This window comes from Alligator mississippiensis, chromosome 12, assembly GCF_030867095.1.
Source record: "Alligator mississippiensis isolate rAllMis1 chromosome 12, rAllMis1, whole genome shotgun sequence".
NCBI lineage: Eukaryota > Metazoa > Chordata > Crocodylia > Alligatoridae > Alligator > Alligator mississippiensis.
In genome coordinates, this window is record NC_081835.1 from 50370425 (window position 1) to 50388049 (window position 17625).

The 17625-nt window shown below is 49.2% G+C and overlaps 1 protein-coding gene across 1 annotated transcript; it reads left to right on the top strand.

Moving 5' to 3' along the window:
• Nucleotides 1-1142: 1142 nt before the first annotated feature.
• On the top strand, nt 1143-17405 carry CCDC183 (coiled-coil domain containing 183). The gene is made up of 14 exons (XM_019501012.2): nt 1143-1336; nt 2042-2163; nt 3220-3297; nt 3566-3733; nt 4510-4614; nt 7090-7212; nt 7794-7925; nt 8216-8273; nt 9220-9320; nt 9922-10082; nt 10902-11067; nt 12780-12908; nt 15855-15951; nt 17092-17405. The coding sequence occupies exons 1-14, from the start codon at nt 1267-1269 to the stop codon at nt 17226-17228; spliced, it is 1647 nt and encodes a 548-aa protein (XP_019356557.1). The 5' UTR covers nt 1143-1266; the 3' UTR covers nt 17229-17405.
• Nucleotides 17406-17625: the final 220 nt, after the last annotated feature.

The window sequence follows — 17625 nt, forward strand, 5'->3', positions numbered from 1 at the left end:
GAGTCCTCTGTTTGTATGTCCAGGCAGCTTATGTCCCAGAAATCCTATGGCCCAAATATTGGGGGAGAGAAAATTACCCATTAAATTATGAATAATTTATGAACTTTGATAAACCTAAAGTAAAGATCCCCAAGAGGTTTTCCAAGAAAGCATGTTGTCATTTTGAAGTTCAGCATCTTCCCAACTGCTGGATTTGGTGTAAGTCAGTGGTGAATCCTATACGGCCTTTGCAGTTGGAAGAAGACATAGTTAATTCATCTTTTTCACCGGGGCTTTCCCAGGTAGTCAGCTTACAGTTTGGAGAGGTGTCCAGTGAGACTGAGGGGACCCTCTCCTGTAACTGCAAGCACAGTCTAGTTCATCATATTGCCATCTGCAAGGAAGATTCTTCCCTTTGGGTGGGGTAGGTTTCAAGCAGCATCATAGCCCAATAAAATGCTCCTGAGAGGTGTATACTCAGACAACCTGAGTGTTTTACAGTCACTCTGGAACACTGTTGAGCAAGGAAAAATCTACATTATGGTTGTGGTGATGATGATAAGCTATTATCTACCATTTTCCCTCATATGCTCTCAAAGGCCAATGTCATTCTAACCATTTTAAAGAGAGGAAAGCTGAGGCCATAGTTTAACATTCATATAGTGAGTCAGTGGAAGAGCTGGGAATGGAGCCCAGGTCTCCTGAGTCCCTGTATGGCTTTCTAGCCACATTGTCATAGAACTGCTGCTGCCTCTGGTGTGGACCAATTTCTGGGTCTTGCCACCCTTGGGTGGAGGGGAAAAGATGGGAACAGATTGTCTATATGTGAAAGTGCAGATTGGGTTGAAGACAGGCATTGAAACTGACCCCAGCCCAGTCATGGCTCATGAAAAATTGTGTGCCTGGATGCACAGTATCCTTTGGTGTGGCCTGATCCCTGAATAATCACAGATTACCAGGATTTGGCTCCAGGAGCTGAGGAAATTTTGATCTTTGCTGTGGGAGAACAGTTCCATAAAAAGAAAGCACCAGATGGGGATAGGCAAAGGGCAAAGTGGTGACCTGCAAGGGGTTCTACTGATGCTGGCAGTGGGGTTCTGCAGCAGGAGCTCTTGAGAACCCAGTGATGCGTGCACCTGCCTGATGTCACAATACAAGGATGCTGTAAAACCTGGCACCACAGGTGAAACATTCTTGTCCACATGACAGTGGAAGAGACAGAACTGAAGTCATTTCTGTGGAGGAAACCAGGGCTTGGATAAGTGTGTGGGGACATCCACTACCACCATGAGGTTCCAGAAGAAAAAAGAGATCAAGCAGCAGATCCGGGAGCTGCGTACCATCATTTCACTGCAAGGTCATGCTCTCTCCTTTGGCTGAGATTAATTGGCAAGAGTGGAAAGGCTGTGGGAGCCCCTTGGGCTGCTGGTCACCAGAAACACACTGCAGCCTGGAGCAGTGAAGCTGATGTGATGGTAGCTGGGTTGCGTTATTGGGCTTTAGAGATGACACATTACTGCTATGGAAAGTCTGGGTGAGGTTATGGATTTGGGGATCTCATGACTGACAATCCCCACAGTGTCCAAGATGCAGTAGAACCCTTATATAGGTATGGATCCTCCCTGTCTGGCACTGATGGGTACATAGCAGAAATCTCCTTGGCACAAGGGATTCTGGGTCAATCTAAAATCCAGAGAGAAGCTACTTCATTGTCCCCAAGTTATGGGTGCTACAGGGACACTCTTGGGGGCAATAGCCTGTGTGAATATCTACAATGAATCCCAGTGTAGGTCAGTCCTACCTTCTTAGCACCCATATATGCTAGTTAGGGCAGTCAGAGTTTGGCACCTTCCACAGGAAAGCCTGAGATGATGTTTCTATGGGATGGGCACAGAGAGGAAAGCTGGGGAATCCCATTGGTGTAAATCAGCGGAGCACCACTGCAGTCAGAGTGATGAGTTATACCAAATTCAAACAAGCCTGGCTGGAGGGACAGCCCTGATCCTGCTATTTCCTGTGGTGCCCAGAGCTGGAATAACCTCTCTCCCTCTTCTGTCTCTAGAGCAAGGCAAGAAGCTCTTTGTACAGGCGATTGAGGAGAAGATAAGTCAGAACAAAGAGCTTATCAACTTCCTGCGTGGGAATGTGCGGAGCAACATTGGTATGCTGGGCGTTGCTCAGAAGGTACCTATGACTCTGTCCCATCTTCACATGTCTGGAGTCTGGGTTTGTTCTCATAGACAGAGACAATTTTGATAATAAGGGGATGACAGCATTGATGGTGATTGGGTCAGGTTTGTTTCTATCCCTTTCCTTTCCCCCACCCTCACACAGCAGCTGCTGCTGCACAAAGCTGTCCCTTCTGGATGGTAAGTTGGAAATAAATGGAACAGCAAGAGAACAAACCAACCAAGCTTCCAAAGCTTCAGCCCTGCCGGCCTGGGGTCTAGCCCCTACCGCTACTTAGGAACCAGCATCCTTCCCAGAAACCTGCAGGATGGACACTTGGCTCTCCAATCTGGCCCTGCCAGCCAATGGGGAAGGGCTTCCCATAGCTCAGGAGACTCAAGGCAAATTACCCAACACCAAACCCACTGCTGCCACACTAACCTACTGCAGGGCTAGGGTAGGGCAGAACCTGTCCCTGTGGCATGTCCCCGGTTACTCTTCAGCACCTAGGTCAGCGACACTGCGTCTCTGGCAATCAGCACCCTGGACAGGAGACACTGTCCCCAGGTAACACATTTACTCTGGATTAGGGAGGTTTACTGTGAAGTAAGCATGTGCACAAGTAGAAGCATATGCTTACTTCACCATAAGCTATGCTAATTTGAAGTTAAGCGTCTTGTGTAGACATGCGTACTGTGACACCAAGGCCAAGTCACTAACACCTAATACGGAGCTCTAGCTTCTGGGCACACAAATTGGGCCTGGTTCCCAAAGGCACTGAGCGCTCAGGGCACCCAGTGAGTTGTTTGGTATTATAGCTGTTCAGCATTTCAGAAAATTGGGTCCCATCTGTACTGGTCTTGGCAATCAAAATGAAGGGACTTGAATTCTGTGGGCTTTGTCCTTTCCTTGCCTTGTTATCATTCATAGAAGCAAAGACACACACAGTGCTGAGGAGAGAGGGAAGGTGCATTGCTTATTTATAAATGATGCTCTAAGGTGGGAGGGGAATTACAGAGTATTGTTATGAGTTTGACCCTAGGTTTTTCTCTGACTCCCTCCTGCCTGTAGCATGACCAGATGATGATTTTGGAGGCATGCCAAGAGCAGAAGCAAATGAAGATGTGTTTAGCCAGGAGCACAGTAGAGGTAACCACAGAGCAGGTCCCCAGCACCCCCAGCCATTTTCCACTCATTAATGGAACTGAGAAAAACAGGGCTGGAGGGGAGCTGAGAGGAGGCCTAAGGGAAATCCTCTTCCTCCTCTGGGATGTGTCAACAAACCTTGTCTCCTGCTTGGTCAAAGGAGTTGGGGGGTTGAGAGGTTTAGGACCATGCCCAGAGCCATGCCCCCTATCAGCTGCTCATGGGTGACCCCTTTTCCAGGTACCTTGTAAGCTTCACCCTCTCCTTTCAGGCTGCTCGAGAGAAGCTGAGGAATTACATCTTTGACAAAACAAATGTGCACAACTTGCTGCTTTATGAAGTGAAAAGAAGGGGTCAGACCCTGGAGGGGCTGCAGAGGAGGCTGCAATTTCTGAAGGACATGGAAGCAGCTGACAAAAAGTGCCAGAAACAGATGCAGGTGACAAGGGCTCTGCTCCAAGGGGAAGACCAACGGTGTAAGAAAGATCTGTTAATTGTATTGGGCTGAGAAGCTGGCCAGTCAGTCCAACTGGCCTCAGGTAGTTGAACTATAGGAGACTGAGCACCTCTGGATCTGGTTTGACATGTATGCTATTTGGGTGGACGTGCACACTCATGCACGCTTGTGCTCATGAATGCCCATGCAGGTGTCTATCCATGCAGTGCTTTGTCTTGAAGACCCCACATCCCAAGGCTCTTTCTTAATCCATAGATGCCTGGATGAGGGACCTCCTTTGGAGTCCATTTCCAATTCTAGTCCATCCAGATGAGTGGCTGCAGAGTGACCCTGGCCCCTTCCTGTTTGAAGGGATTGAGCCCACTCATTCATTATACACTAGGTCTGGCCCCCTGCAGGGGCTGCAATGCAGAAGAACACGGAACAGTTAAATCCATTCTACTAAGGTACTGAGCAGGAGGCAGGTCCAAGTGTGAAGACCCCAGTTAGTGGGGCCATGGAGACAGTAACCTGGGCGTGGAGAAGTTAGCAGGCTAGCTGCACTGCATTTGTCAGTGGTAATACTTAGCTTTGCCTTCCTTGAAGCATGCAGCCCATTGGCCTCCTGATTCCACAGGGCTCTGGACCTAGACAGCCCCTGGGTTTTAAATAGACCCAATCAGTTCCCCCTCAGGGCTCCTTTCACCCTAGGCCTCTGGGGCAGTTCCACATGCCAAGCAGAAGCATAAACCTTTACTCCAGACCTTTCTGTGTTGCAGATTATTCGCCAGCTGGAGAATAACATAGAGAAAATGATGATGAAAATCAATACTGGTGAAAAGATCTACTATCTGTACCTCAAGATGATGGACTTCTTGAAGGACGTGAGCACCCCCACCTTCTGCCTGATCCCTCCATTACCCTCAGTTGGTAAATGGGGGCATAATGCCTACCTGCAAGCCCACCCTACCCCCATGGGCTCATGCTAAACCTCTCACTGGCCTGGGCATGAGCAGTATTAGGCTCTAATTCACAAATTTAGATTGAGAAGATTGGTAGATGGGACTAGGAATCAGGGCCGTTTCAGGCAGGACCCTTGGCGGTTGAGGACAGGAGAAAGGAGCAGTTCTGAGTTTGGCCAGAGGGGGGGTCACTCACCAGTAGCAGAAACAACCCCTTGCTCTGTAATTGAGGCCAGTGGGCCCTGGTTAATGTAACTGATAGTGCTAATCCTGTTGCTCTTCAGGGTTTGGCCTGGTGCTAGCAAATAACTAGTCAGAAGGGTCAGATCTGGACTGGAGTTTCACCGGAGCTCATGGGTGCTTAGATCCAGGTTTTGGCTTTGAGCCATCTCTGCCTGTAACTCACTCGCTGAGGTCAGCTCCTGTCTGGGTAGCTCTGTCCACTATGGCAGTGTCTCAGAGATGTGCAGGCCTAGATGTGTGAAAGGGCCTCCCTTCTTAAGCCCCAGACTCTCCCTTCTTAGAGCAGCTGCCCACGTTGTGTGGAGTGACCTGCTCTGAATGTGCTAGTGGAGGGAAAAATGGTCTCTCTCTCAAAATCCAGGCTCCTGGTCTGAGCTGGTAAATACCAGCCCAGCTGTCTGCAGTGCATAATGCAGCATTTACACAGTGCTGCAGTGAGGAGTCTGTTGCAGGTGGTATCACAGAGCATAAGGCTGCAGTGAGAAACCCACAGGGGATTCAGGCTGAGGAACAAGAGGCAGTGAGAAGCCAGCAGTGGAAACATGTGAGGCTGCACAGGAAAAGGCCATCAAGCCTCAGGTGTAGGGGTGTTTGGAAAAAGACATTCATATTGGTAAAATCTTTGGGTCAGCCTCAGACCTGTCCCCTTGGAGCTGGCCAGGATGCTGGCTCTTTTTTTGTTTGTAGGGGAGGAGTAGAATGAAGCAGTTTAACTATGAAGCTGGAGCTGTTGACCATCATTTCTTTGCTACTTGCTTGCTGTGGCAGAGGCACTGCCCTGAGAGCTCTGTCTGTCCTTCCCAGCCCAGAACAGACACCTTTGGTTCAGCAGCTTGCAGCCCTTTCTCTTCCCCTGGCTCTCAGTAGCCAGGGCTGCATTGAAGGGCTCTGTTGCAGTAGGGTCTGGGTCCTTTGTGATCTGGGAAATGGCTTGGCAAGTGGGGTCTCCTCCTCCCGTGATGGGAGTTCTGTGTGCATGGGGAAGGCTCCCTTCACTGGGCTATTTCTGAAGCTAGCCTGGCTGCTTCCCCATTTCTTGCCCAAGGGCTACCCATTCCCTCTGTGCACAAGGGGTTCCTACCCCCACTCTCTACAGAGACCTGGGAAAGGTCCCATCAGTTCCTACTCTTCAGAGGCTGACCCCAAAGCCCACTGACTCATCCTTCCTTCCCTTTCTCCCTTTCCTTCCCCAGTTCCATACGCTCCATGCAACCCACTCTTTTCACAAAATAAGAATGGAGGCCAGATTTCCTGGAGTCCATGAGTCTTTGCTTGGCCTTAGGACCTGAACCCAGTCCCATGAAGTTGGGGTGGTGGGGGGATCCAAGGCCTGCCCATGGCTGTCTCATTCTTATATGCTCCATGTCAGAGCCTCTGGGTGAAGCAGGAATCTAAGGGGGCACCTGAGCAAATCACAGAAACAATTGTTTCCTGGTGAAGTTGGCAGATCAGGTGAGGTTGTTTGCTTTTTAACTCCTGCTACATTTTAGACTCTTCTCCAAAGTTCATAGGGGGCTGTAGGAAGTGAAGGAGCCAGCTCCATGCTCCCTTGTGCTGGACAGCTGTGTGTGTGTGTGTGTGTGTGCACGTGCGCATGTTTGTGTTTGCCCTCCAGCAGCCCTCTGCCTCTCCAAGGGGTCCTGCTTCTGCTGGATATAGCATAGCGCTGCTGTCCTCTTGGCTGGGTTGCAGCCAAATGCCTTCTCCTTGGACCTGGTAGCATTTTTGAGGCTCCCTGTCAAGCCTAATACTCTTGTCTTGATTGTAACTGGAAAACAAGACCATTTCCTCAACTCATACCAAGGCTGAGGGTTTGCAGTATCTCCATTATTCTGAAGCTAGTGACAGCATATACTCTGTTCTGGAATCTCTAACTGTCAAAAGGCTTGATATGTATTTGAGACATGCTGAGCTAAGTGGGGAGGAGGAACATAGGGAGAAATAGAGTGGGTTGTGGCAGAGTTCTGTTCTGTTCCCTCCTAGCTGCTCTTAGCTGCAGACCCAGTGCTCCACTTTTTTCCAGAGCTGAGTGCTGCTTTGTGCAGGAAAGATCTTTTTCTCCAGTGGAGTGCTCTGCTACACCGGGGGAATTGTGTCACACCCACCTTCCTCTAGGCACTAAGTTCTGTGACGCAGTGTGCATTTCTGTCCTAGGAATTAGCTTACCTGCCCTTGGAACTGAATGCCCTTCAGCACATGGTGGAAGTCTACCATGTGGAGCTGAGGGGCATGAAGCTCATGGCTTTGGATAACACAGAAGCGACAGAAGCAGCCAAGGTGAGAACCCTGCCCAGGTACTGGGAATTCCTGTCTCAAAGACCCAACATTTCTACTGGGCTACAACCAACCTGGGAATTTTGACACCCCTCCTCTGGTTAGCCCTCTTGTGATAAAGAGCAAAACAAACTTGATTTTCCTGTGCCCACTTTGCTCTACTTCTCTCTAGAGCTGCACCCCAGCTGTGGGAGAACAGAGGTGGGGACAGGTTGCTGAAAGCAGTAGAAGCCAGCTAGCCAGATTATGTTCAAATCCTTCATCCCATGTGATTGATTTAGCAGAGAGGCATTTGGAAAAGCAAAGTCCTGCCTCTCCCACACAGACATTAAAGCCCCTGGGACATGTTTCTGAGGGTAGGAGATTTGATTGGGTGTCCTTGGTCAAAATTCTACTCTTTCTTGCCTTCCTTCACTGAGGTGCAATGAGCCGTATGCCAATTGTCTGCCCCTGTCTGCCCTAAAGGTGGCTGCATTTTGCCAGAGCTATGACCATACAGCCAGTGAGCTCAGGAAGGGAAGGTGCTCAAGGCGATGACAATTGTTCTTTCCTCCATCTTTCTCAATGTCTGTACTGTGTTCCAGGCAGACATGACCAACATGGAGATGCAGCTGATTGCAGAGAAGAAATACCGAGAAAATTCCTTAAACTTCAAAAAGAAGCAAATTGATAAGATCCGGGTCAAGGACGCAACGGCCGAAAGGCACAGAAGAGCGGTGAGCCCGTGGGAGTGGTGGGCACCAAAGGTGCAGTTCAACCAGTGAGCGGCCTGGCTTGGGCTCACAGAGGAGAAACCAGCCCCAGCAGGGAATGTTGGTGACCATCTTGGGGCCCCCACTGGGTGCCTTTAGTTTGACTTATGGGTTGGCTTGTGACAGTCAGCATAGAGGGCAGCCCTCTTGTCTGGGCAGTGGCTGTCAGCTTCCTAAAATAAATACGATCCAGGATTAGGTTGCCTGGCTTGTTCCATGCAAACAGTTTACCCCTCAAAATGTCTTTGTGGCAGACCAGGCGAGATATCAACATGGATTTCCCCACCCTGCTTCCTCGGGAGTCGCTGAAAGGTGAGTGTGTGTTTTGGTCAGGCAGGACACTTGCCCCCGTGCACAGGAACAGGTGGCCTGTCAGCCCAGCCCTAATGGAATTGGTTCCTCTGGGAGCTGACTTCTGAGAGGTCCCACAGCACGTCCTGTCCTCCACAGTGCTGGCCACTGTCTGAGGCAGACAGAGCATTGGACTAGTTGAATGACAAGCCCACTGGGTTTATATCTCTTCCACATGAAGGATACTCCCAGCATCCACAGACAATGAGCACGGTGTCGTGCTCCTGCATTTCCTGCTGACAGCTGGGAGGGATTTGCCTTGAAAGGGAGCCTGATATTGCTATTTGAAGTTGGAGGGGACAGGATCACTCCCAAGCCTGGGTAAAATGCAGCACATGGCTCCCTGCACCACAGAAGCCTCCTGGTGGGGCACTGCAGGGTGGGGAAGTTGGTGATACCTCTGGAGCACCCTCGTGCTGAATGAGGGTGCCTGCATTGGCAGGGAAGAGATGGCAATAGTGTGATGGGACCTATGATAATGAGATGAGGTCATTGTGGGCTAAAGGGAAGGGCAGGAAATGCTGGGAATGGGGCCTATTAGCCAATGAGAAGTTGTCTGTCAAGGGAATGAGTCTAACTGGGTGTTCCATTGGTGGCATGGATGGCCACCTGTCATCCCACTGCAGGGCTTGAAGTCTGTGGGGAAACTGGAAATATCTCTCCAGCAGCTAGAGTTCAGCTCAGCTCCAATCTGAGCTCAGCTGGGAATTTGTAATGTACCCTTAGGGTTTTTATGCCCCTTGCTGCACATACAACTATCACCTTCTGACATCTGGATGCTCTAGAGCAAGGTGGATGTTGTTCCCTCTTGTCCCACCTGCCCCTGCCCCCATCTCCCCACCCCTCCAGCCCACAACTTGGGAGGCTCTAGCTGTTTCTCTCTTTGCTGCATCTTCCTGTCACACAGGTGTAAAGCTGGAGCCCTCCAAAGCCCAGATGGAGTATCAGAGCCAGGTGACCTCTGACGTGGAAAAAGTCAAGTGTGCAGTGGAGTGCTCACATCTCTGGGTAAGGCATGTTCTGCTGCTTGTCTGGGGAGCTTTGGCACTTAGAGTTTTTTTGCAAGTGACCGGACCATTAGCTTGTTCTTCATGGAGTTTGAAAGCTCCTGCCCATGTAGCCCATACAGCCCTGTCTGTGCACCTCATGTTATTGTGGAAGGCCCCTTCTGTAGGCAGGGATAGTGCTGTGATAGTGGGTGTGTCTGTGCTAATGAGACAATGTAACATGCATATAAAAGTGGCTATTCTAACACCTGTGTTATCCCTCCTAAGTCATAACATGACCACTGGGAGCTCAGTGTCTCCAGAACCCTTAGCAGAACTGCACCGAGATCAGTGCGTACACAGTTATCAAAAGAACAGAGCCTGGCTCTTGGGGTGTTCTTACTGCTGCCTCCTCCTAACCTCTGCCTTAGGCCATCCCTGTGCACTGAGATGGACCATCTTACCTCATAACTGGCAACAAACCTGAGCTTGGCATGCTCCATGCTATCAACCTGAATGGCTGGCTGAAGCCCCCAGTACTCTAGGTTACAGCTGGGATCTCGCATTTATCAGATTTTTACCAGATGTTGTTTTGAGATGCCTTTCTTTTTGTCCCTGGACAGGATATTTCAGGGAGGTTCCTGGCCCAGCAGAAGTCTACAGAGAATCTGCAGCAACAGATCAAGGAATGTGATCAGAAGCGCAAAGAGCTGGAGGCCAAACTGAGGGAGCTGGAACTGGAACGTGCTGAGCTGAAATTCCACCAGACCCCAAGCTTAGTAAGGTACAAGATCAGCCCTTGTGCAGCTCCTAGAAGAGTTTTGTGATATTGCTACCCCCTGGCCAGATTCTTTGCACCCAGATCTCCTGCCCGGTAGGCTGGTTTAGGCCAGGAGGGAACATGTTGCATTTCTGGTGCATGGGGTTCATTTTCCACTGTCGTGAGCATCAGCTGTACATTTCTGGTGTCCTGGGTGTGAAGATGGGAGCTGATATCTTCTAAGTCACCACTTCCTTCTTCCTTCCACTCACCATAGCATTTGTACTACTCCCTGCCCTGCAGTCCATCCGTGTGCACCTAACTCCCAAACTTACCCTTGGATCCTGTGCACAGAACTGCAAACGCTGTGACATAACAATGGGGACAGAGGATTCCAAGACATGTCTGAGACCCAGAGATGCCAACTGCACTTAGCTGTGCAGAAGAAAAGTCAAGCTTTGAAGAGCAAGGGCATTCTCAACAGCAGGCACTCACTGTTGGAATTTGCTTCTGCAGGAAATGCATCAAAGCCAGGCAGTATAGTGTCTCTTTGCTGAGCCTGTCCATCAGCTGTGGACTCCAGAGTCTCAGGCATGGGTCTTTGGGGTCAGATTATCTTCACCCCTGCCTGGAGTAAAGGTGCTGTGCTGCAGGGAGTTATGGTGGAGTTGTTCCCTGTACAGTATTTGGAACACCTTGTCAGTTCTCCATTAAGCCATTTAAAGTGCATCCAGATGCTGTGCAGATGGGAGCTGTGGAAGTGTCTGTAATAGCTATGATTCATAACAGCTCCTTGGGGCTGTCCATGTGGGCGTGTGTGTGAACATGTATATTCCCTGCCAGCTCAAAGAAATTGGAGGAAGAACTGAAGAAGAATTTGGAGCAGGAGGAGACCAGACTGGAGCAGACACAAACCCAGATGCTGAAGAATCAGAAACTCTTGCTTTGTTTTGAAAATGGCGTAGATAACCTTTTCATCAGACTGTATGGGGTCACGGTGCCCAATGAGGTATGTGCCCAAAATACCCTCCTACAGCAGAACACCACCCACTGGCTCCCCATGGCCCTTCCTGCCATGGTTGTGCCTTGAGCAGGGCAAGAGGGGGCACAACAGACCTGTGTCTCCCATTTTCCCATTAGTTACCTTGGGAACTGATTTTCATTGGTCTCAATGTTCAAGCCCACTGTTACACCTCTAGGGTTTATTTCCTATTTGAAAGGGACACTCTGCATCATTCCCAAACAGTGCACCGCACGATTACTGTGTGGCTTGCAGCACAGATCTCAGGCAGACACGTGAGCAGATTTCTAATTCAACACCCACCCGCACACACAAATCAACTGGACAAATGAAAAAAGCCCCCTGTGAAGTGAATGAACCCATTTGCTCCTTCCCTAGCTCTTGCTCCAGCTGGCCTTGGTAGACCTTGCTGTGCCCTCTACTTTGAAAGTTTCTTTCACAGCCAGGAGCAGTAGAGGATTAATTTGCTGAGGTTCTACAGTGTGTTTATGTGGCAGCTGCAAAAGGAAAAGGCAATTTGCAAGGCCCAGGGCCCCTACTGATGGTAGAATCATGCTTTTATTTTTCCTCTGAAATGGAAAGGTGAGGCCAGAGGTTACAGGGCTCAGATATCTTGGCAAAGACTCCTGTGTTGCTGTTTCAGCTAGCACAAGAACTTGCCTGGCAGAGCAGCCTGTGGATGGAGCCATGTGGCAAACACCTTATTCCTAGTCTGTCTGGGCAGGGATCCAGCATGCTTTGGACTCCAACCTTCCTCATCCACAAGACTGCAGCCACATTGGGGCAGACACTTCCCTAGTACTGCAGAGGATCTTGCCATTATTCATTCTCAGTGCCGTGACAAGGAAGTTTGGTGCCTGGGGCAAAGCCCACAGTGGCAGCCTACCTTCACCCCGCACATAGATTCGGGGGGCACACACCCTGCCATGCTTGCCCAGGAGTGCATGCAGCAGTGGGAGCTGCCCTTCCCCAACCCCGAGCCCCCCCAAACAAGCTACTTGTGGCTCTGTCCCGCTCCCTGCCCCAGCTGGGTAGCACTTATTGGTACCCCCTGGCTTCAGTGCCTGGGGTGGTGGCCCCGCTCGCCCCCCACCCCCCATGCTATGGTACTGTTCAACCTTCCCTCTTCCCAGCCCCTAACCAACCCTCCCAATGGCCAGTACCATCTTCTCTCCTGACCCAGCCACTCATTAGCTTTTTTTCTGCCCAAGATGCCCAGACATTTTGATAAGTAGGTCTGGGCTATCGCGTACAGGCCAATTATCAGGCATGAGACAGATTCAGCAGCTGGTTCAGCATGCCAAGGCCAAGCCTCAGATGAGAGGCAGGATCAGATATCATAGTCTTGGCTCAGAGATGGGCAATGTTGAGCAGAATGTGGATGCTTCCCTAAAAGTCCTTCAAATAGTTGGGTCTGGTGGGAAGAAATGGGAGTCAAAGATTAGGTAGCCCTTCAGGACACGGGGGTATATCATGTGTGGAGAAGCAGAGGGAGGGGAGCTGAGGCTGTCCTAACGGGAGAGTTATGCTAAGCAGAGAGCTCTTGCCTGTGTCTGTCTGAGAGTGAATCTTTCCATTTATGGCAGACTGCAGTTTAGTTTGAAGATGCTTGAGCCAGCTCAGTCTAGCTGTGGCAGACCAGAGCACCATGCAGTCTCATTCACCTGGCTGAGAAGCCTCTGCTGTCTTCTTGCCTCCAGGGTGACATCCACATTGACACCACGGACACTTATGAGAAGCTGAAGTTCTGTGAGACAAAGCTGCTGCACTTGACAAAGGTCACATCCAATCTCCCGTCTTATAACTTCAGCAGGGAGGAGAACAATGAGGTATGCTGCAAGTCCTGGAAGAGAGCCACAGCCAGGCAACTGGGCAGCTGCACTGCTATTGAAATCCATGTAGCCGCGGGGCTGCCTTCTGTTACACCTAAAAGAGGTGCCAGAATGCAGTCACGCTAATAGGACAGGGATGCTCCAACTGTGCCCTGCCTTGGGGCTGTGTTAGCAACTTGCTTGCTGCCTAAAGAGATGCTGCACCTGCCCTTACACGTTGGCTATTTCCTACATTTGTAAAGAACCTCTCAGCAGCATCTGAGCACCCTGCAGGGAAATGGCACAGAAAGTGAGTCCGTCTAGCCTGGCTACATAGGTAATGTAGCCCCATATGCTGGGATCCTTGAATTCCCTGGGCCTCACCTTCGTGTTAGAGATGAGAGACCTGGGGTTGTACTGCAGGGCTCTGCAGCCTGCATTTGGCTTGCTCACCATACTAACTCCCTGGGGATGAAGGGAGTCACGGTCAGCAGTTGAGAAGACAGTGCGTGCTGGGCGGCAGAAACCTTGCATCACTGAATGAATCAGTAGCAAACTTGGCCAGCCAGGGGCAGCACCACAAGGCAGAGCTCCTTTGTTTTCCATTACCAGATCATCAGCAGCCTCCTGTGGCTCTATAAGGGCTCTATAAGGCCTGCACAAGACCAACTACTTTTCTTTGGTTAGTACAAGGAAGGATTCACACCCTGCTGGGATTCTCCCTTCAAGTCTGATACCAAACACTGTTGCATTGATAATCACTAACAGTTTGTATCACGTTAAAATCTCGCTAGCTCTGGGCTGTGACACCTTATCACTTAAGAGCACCCAGCAACACTATAAAGCATTTCAAGAAAGAAAGCAAGGAGTCATGAATCCAGTTGAAAGTTCAGATGACTTGGGCGGCAGAATTACCTAGGATGGATTCTGCCCGGGACATTTGGAAATACATTCATAGGATCTTCAAAGGGCCTCAATTGTTACTGCTAAGGCCATGTTTTCACTGCAGTTAGTCAAGATCAGTGGTTCTCAACCTTTTTAGACTCACAGCACCCTTTGAGATAGACTCAAGGCATCCACTGGAAAATGACAGCTTAGTTTTAACTTGTTTTTTTTTACTACAGAAAAAAATAATAGAGCAATGCTTGTGTTGCAAAGAACTCAGAAAGATCACAACAGGGCAGAAAGGTCCATGACCTTCTGGATTCCTATTTGAAATCTCTGGGTTTATTTTGTGAATCATGATTGCGCACCTCACAGTACTAACATCCTGTGGCACATTTCAGCATCCTTGGAAGGATATCAAGGCACACCAGGATCTAATCCTTAACCAGATGTTGTCCCAAAACTTCTTCTGCCCACATACACACAGCCATGACTTAGGTTTAGTGGTGTGTACAAACTGGGCTAGCTAAGCCTGCTGTGTCTATTAGCTAAAAAACAGCTAAGGCTTTAGACTGGGCTTGTAACCTGCTCAGTGGGCAGTGATTACACAGATTAAACCAGTCACATGCTGACAGTTCTCCAAGGCAGACAAAGTTCTTTGGGTAAATCTGATATCTTTTATTGGACCAACTCAAATAGTTGGAAAAATTCTTCTTCGCAAGTTTTTGGGTATAAATACCCTTCATCAGGCTGAGGAAGCATCTGCAGTTGCTCTTCCTGGATGGAATGAATAACAAAGAAGCCAGAGGCTGGTATGCATGCAAGAAAGCAAGTCAGTGAAGATGTAAATTGAGGGGTCACTGGGTGAGAGACAGGCTGGGAGGTGGGGGGGCGGGGAATGAATGCAGGTGTTAAATAGTGGAGAAGTACCTGGGGAGTCAGTTGTTAGGCAGGTTATAATGTGTCATAAATCCAGTGTCTATATTTAGTCCATGATTTTGTTGTATCCAGTAGGTTGATGAAGTGAAGTTCATAGGCTTGTCTGTGAAAGGTGTTTTGTAAATTCCCTCTGAGCATTAGAACTGAGAGATTGAAGAGAGAATGGTTGTCTTGTGAGAAATGTGCCCTCACAGATAATTGGGTATTCTTGGGTAATTTGGTGCATGCAAATGCCCTGATGGAACATATGTGAGAGACCAACAACAACCATGCACCAGAATGAACGCACACCGGAAATCTATCAAAGACAAGAATACCCAATTACCGGTGGGGGCACATTTCTCACAAGACAACCATTCTCTCTTCAATCTCTCAGTTCTAATCCTCAAAGGGAATTTACAAAACACCTTTCACAGACGAGCCTCTGAACCTTTCACAGACGAGCCACCTTTCACAGACGAGTTAATTTCACTTCATCAACCTGCTGGATACAAAAAATCATGGACTAAATATAGACACTGGATTTATGACACCTTAGAACCTGCCTAACATCCGACTCCCCAGGTACTTCTCCACCTTTTAACACTTACATTCATTCCCTTGTCTCTCACCCACTGACTCCTCAAGTTACATCTTCACTGACTTGCTTTCTTGCATGCATACCAGCCTTTGGCTTCTTTACTAGTCATAGATTCACAGAAGTTGAGGGCTGGAATTCATTCCATCCAGGAAGAGCACACACCAACTGCAGATGCTTCCTCAGCCTGACAAAGGATATTTATACCTGAAAGCTTGCCAAGAAGAATTTTTCCAACTATTTGAGTTGGTCTAATAAAAGATGTCAGATTTACCCAAAGAACCTTGTCTGCCTATGTCCTTAGACCAACACAGCTACAACCGATACCGCTGTGACAGTTCTCCAAAGCATTCTTTGCAACATATGCAGATGGGTGCAACACTCCAATGACAGTACAACATAGTCAAAGCCTGAAGCAACCACACTGCAAAGCTAATTCAGTTGCTAATCACCTGTGTTAACTGTGCTGTGAAGACATACCTCGAGACATTAAATGCCCCTCAGTGTGTCTCTTATTTTTACCCTTCCCAGTCCCATATTTAACCTGAAGTGGTATTTTACAGAGCTTTGTGAAGGTTAGAAATTTTCTGGAGGAAACAACCAAGACTGAGCCTCAGAACCTGAAGATTTCTTTTGAGGATGAAGAGGATGTTGTGAGAGGTACACAGATGTCAGTGATGGTGAAAGAGCGCTGAGGAATTGTAGCTAGAATGGGAAGAGTTCAGCAACATTTGCAATAACCCTTGCACCCTCTGGGAACCTCAGTCTTTTCACCTGTTTTCCACTGTAGAGGTAGACATGGACCTGTATTGGGTGACAGAAAGTAGGCTTGGCCAGGTAATCTAGCCTCACTGGCCATTCCATGGGCTCACTGGTGTATTCAAGGGAAGGCTGCACCCATGCTTCTCTGATCAATAGTTTTTACTGTACTATGGGGCATTCGGGATCAGAGGAACAAAGACTCAGCAATGGATGAATCCTATCCCAATAACCATCCTCTAGGAACCTCCAGATACATAATCAAGGCTTAAATGTCTCATGCTTTGTTTTGGTCCATCCTTATTGATCCAGCAGATTCTCTTGCTCTGTTATAGTACTGCTGAGTTCAAATCATCATTTGGGCTTTAGCATAATTAAATTGGCTTAAACCCATACAACTGTAGCCTAATCAAGGCTTGGGTGAGCTTGTTTGCCCTTTAGCATGGGACTCTTTAAGGATCAGGTTTTGAAACTGGTTAGAAACTTTTAAATAAGAACTGAGAGTTTAGACCAGCCACACATACACAGTCATTTTCACACCATAAAAATGACTATCCAGCTATGAAAAGAGCCAACCAGCTACAAAGTTACAGCTTGAAAATGTGTAACAACTCCCCCTAGTTTCTATCTGGCTTTAATTTGAATGTGTAAGCAAGGTCTAGTGCCACCTCACAGGCTGCGTCTACAAGAGATGCTAACTGCTGTAGCTCGTTACTTTGCGCGGTAATGTCGCGTGGCACGAAGCATGACACGACACTACTGTGCAGTAGTAATGAGCTACTACACAAGTCGGAATCCCTTAAAAGCCGTTCAGTGACGCTACTGCACAGTAACTGGTTCCTGTGGAGTCGTTTAGTACTTGTGTATAGAAGTATTAAGTAGCTGCGCAGTAATGAGCACTCAGTGAGCGTCTCGTAGACACAGCCACAGAGATTCGCCTCCCCCCCAAATTGTTTTAGGCAGTGAGAGATGAAACTCTAGAGCCCTTGACGGGCCACTGGCTTTCCCATTCGCCTCCCTTTCACTCTGCTGTTTCTGCAGATGCCTTTGACTTTGCTGACAAAGACCAGAGCTTTGTGCCCAACCGGGAGGAGATCAAAAAGCAGGGGCTGAATCTCATTGAGAGCAAGACCAGGACTTCCAAGAAGAAGCAGAGAGGAGCGCGGAAGAATCCCTGAGCCCGTGGCCTGCCCTGCCGAGCCCCCACTCGCCCTTATTTCTGAACCAATAAAGCATATCATTTTGTTCCTCCTGCCCCAGCAGGCCCAGGGTGCGGGGACGGGCAGTGGGCGGCTCAGGGAGCTTGGGCTGGAGTCTGCCTGGCACTCGCATGGCAAGCAGCGGGCACTGAGAAGACTTGGTTCATGGGCCCTTGTCCTCTCCCCATGGAAGGGCAGGGGGGTTCCCAAGCAGGGAAACATGAGCCCCTAGGCCAGTGCTTCCCACACCTTTCCTCAGCATGACCCAGCATGGTCCCTCACCCCCAACCCAGGGCCCCTACCCCTGGGCCCATGTGGGGTCACCATCCCAGCGAGGGGCAGTGCCTGACCGCCGGTTCCCTGCAGGGGGCGCTGG

Excerpts from the sequence above, each read along its gene's own strand:
- CCDC183 (XM_019501012.2), top strand. The coding sequence starts at position 1,267 with ATGAGGTTCCAGAAGAAAAAAGAGATCAAGCAGCAGATCCGGGAGCTG. Across the intron at positions 8,274-9,219 it reads TCCTCGGGAGTCGCTGAAAG|GTGTAAAGCTGGAGCCCTCC; the intron begins GTGAGTGTGTGT and ends CCTGTCACACAG. Across the intron at positions 11,068-12,779 it reads GGGTCACGGTGCCCAATGAG|GGTGACATCCACATTGACAC; the intron begins GTATGTGCCCAA and ends TCTTGCCTCCAG.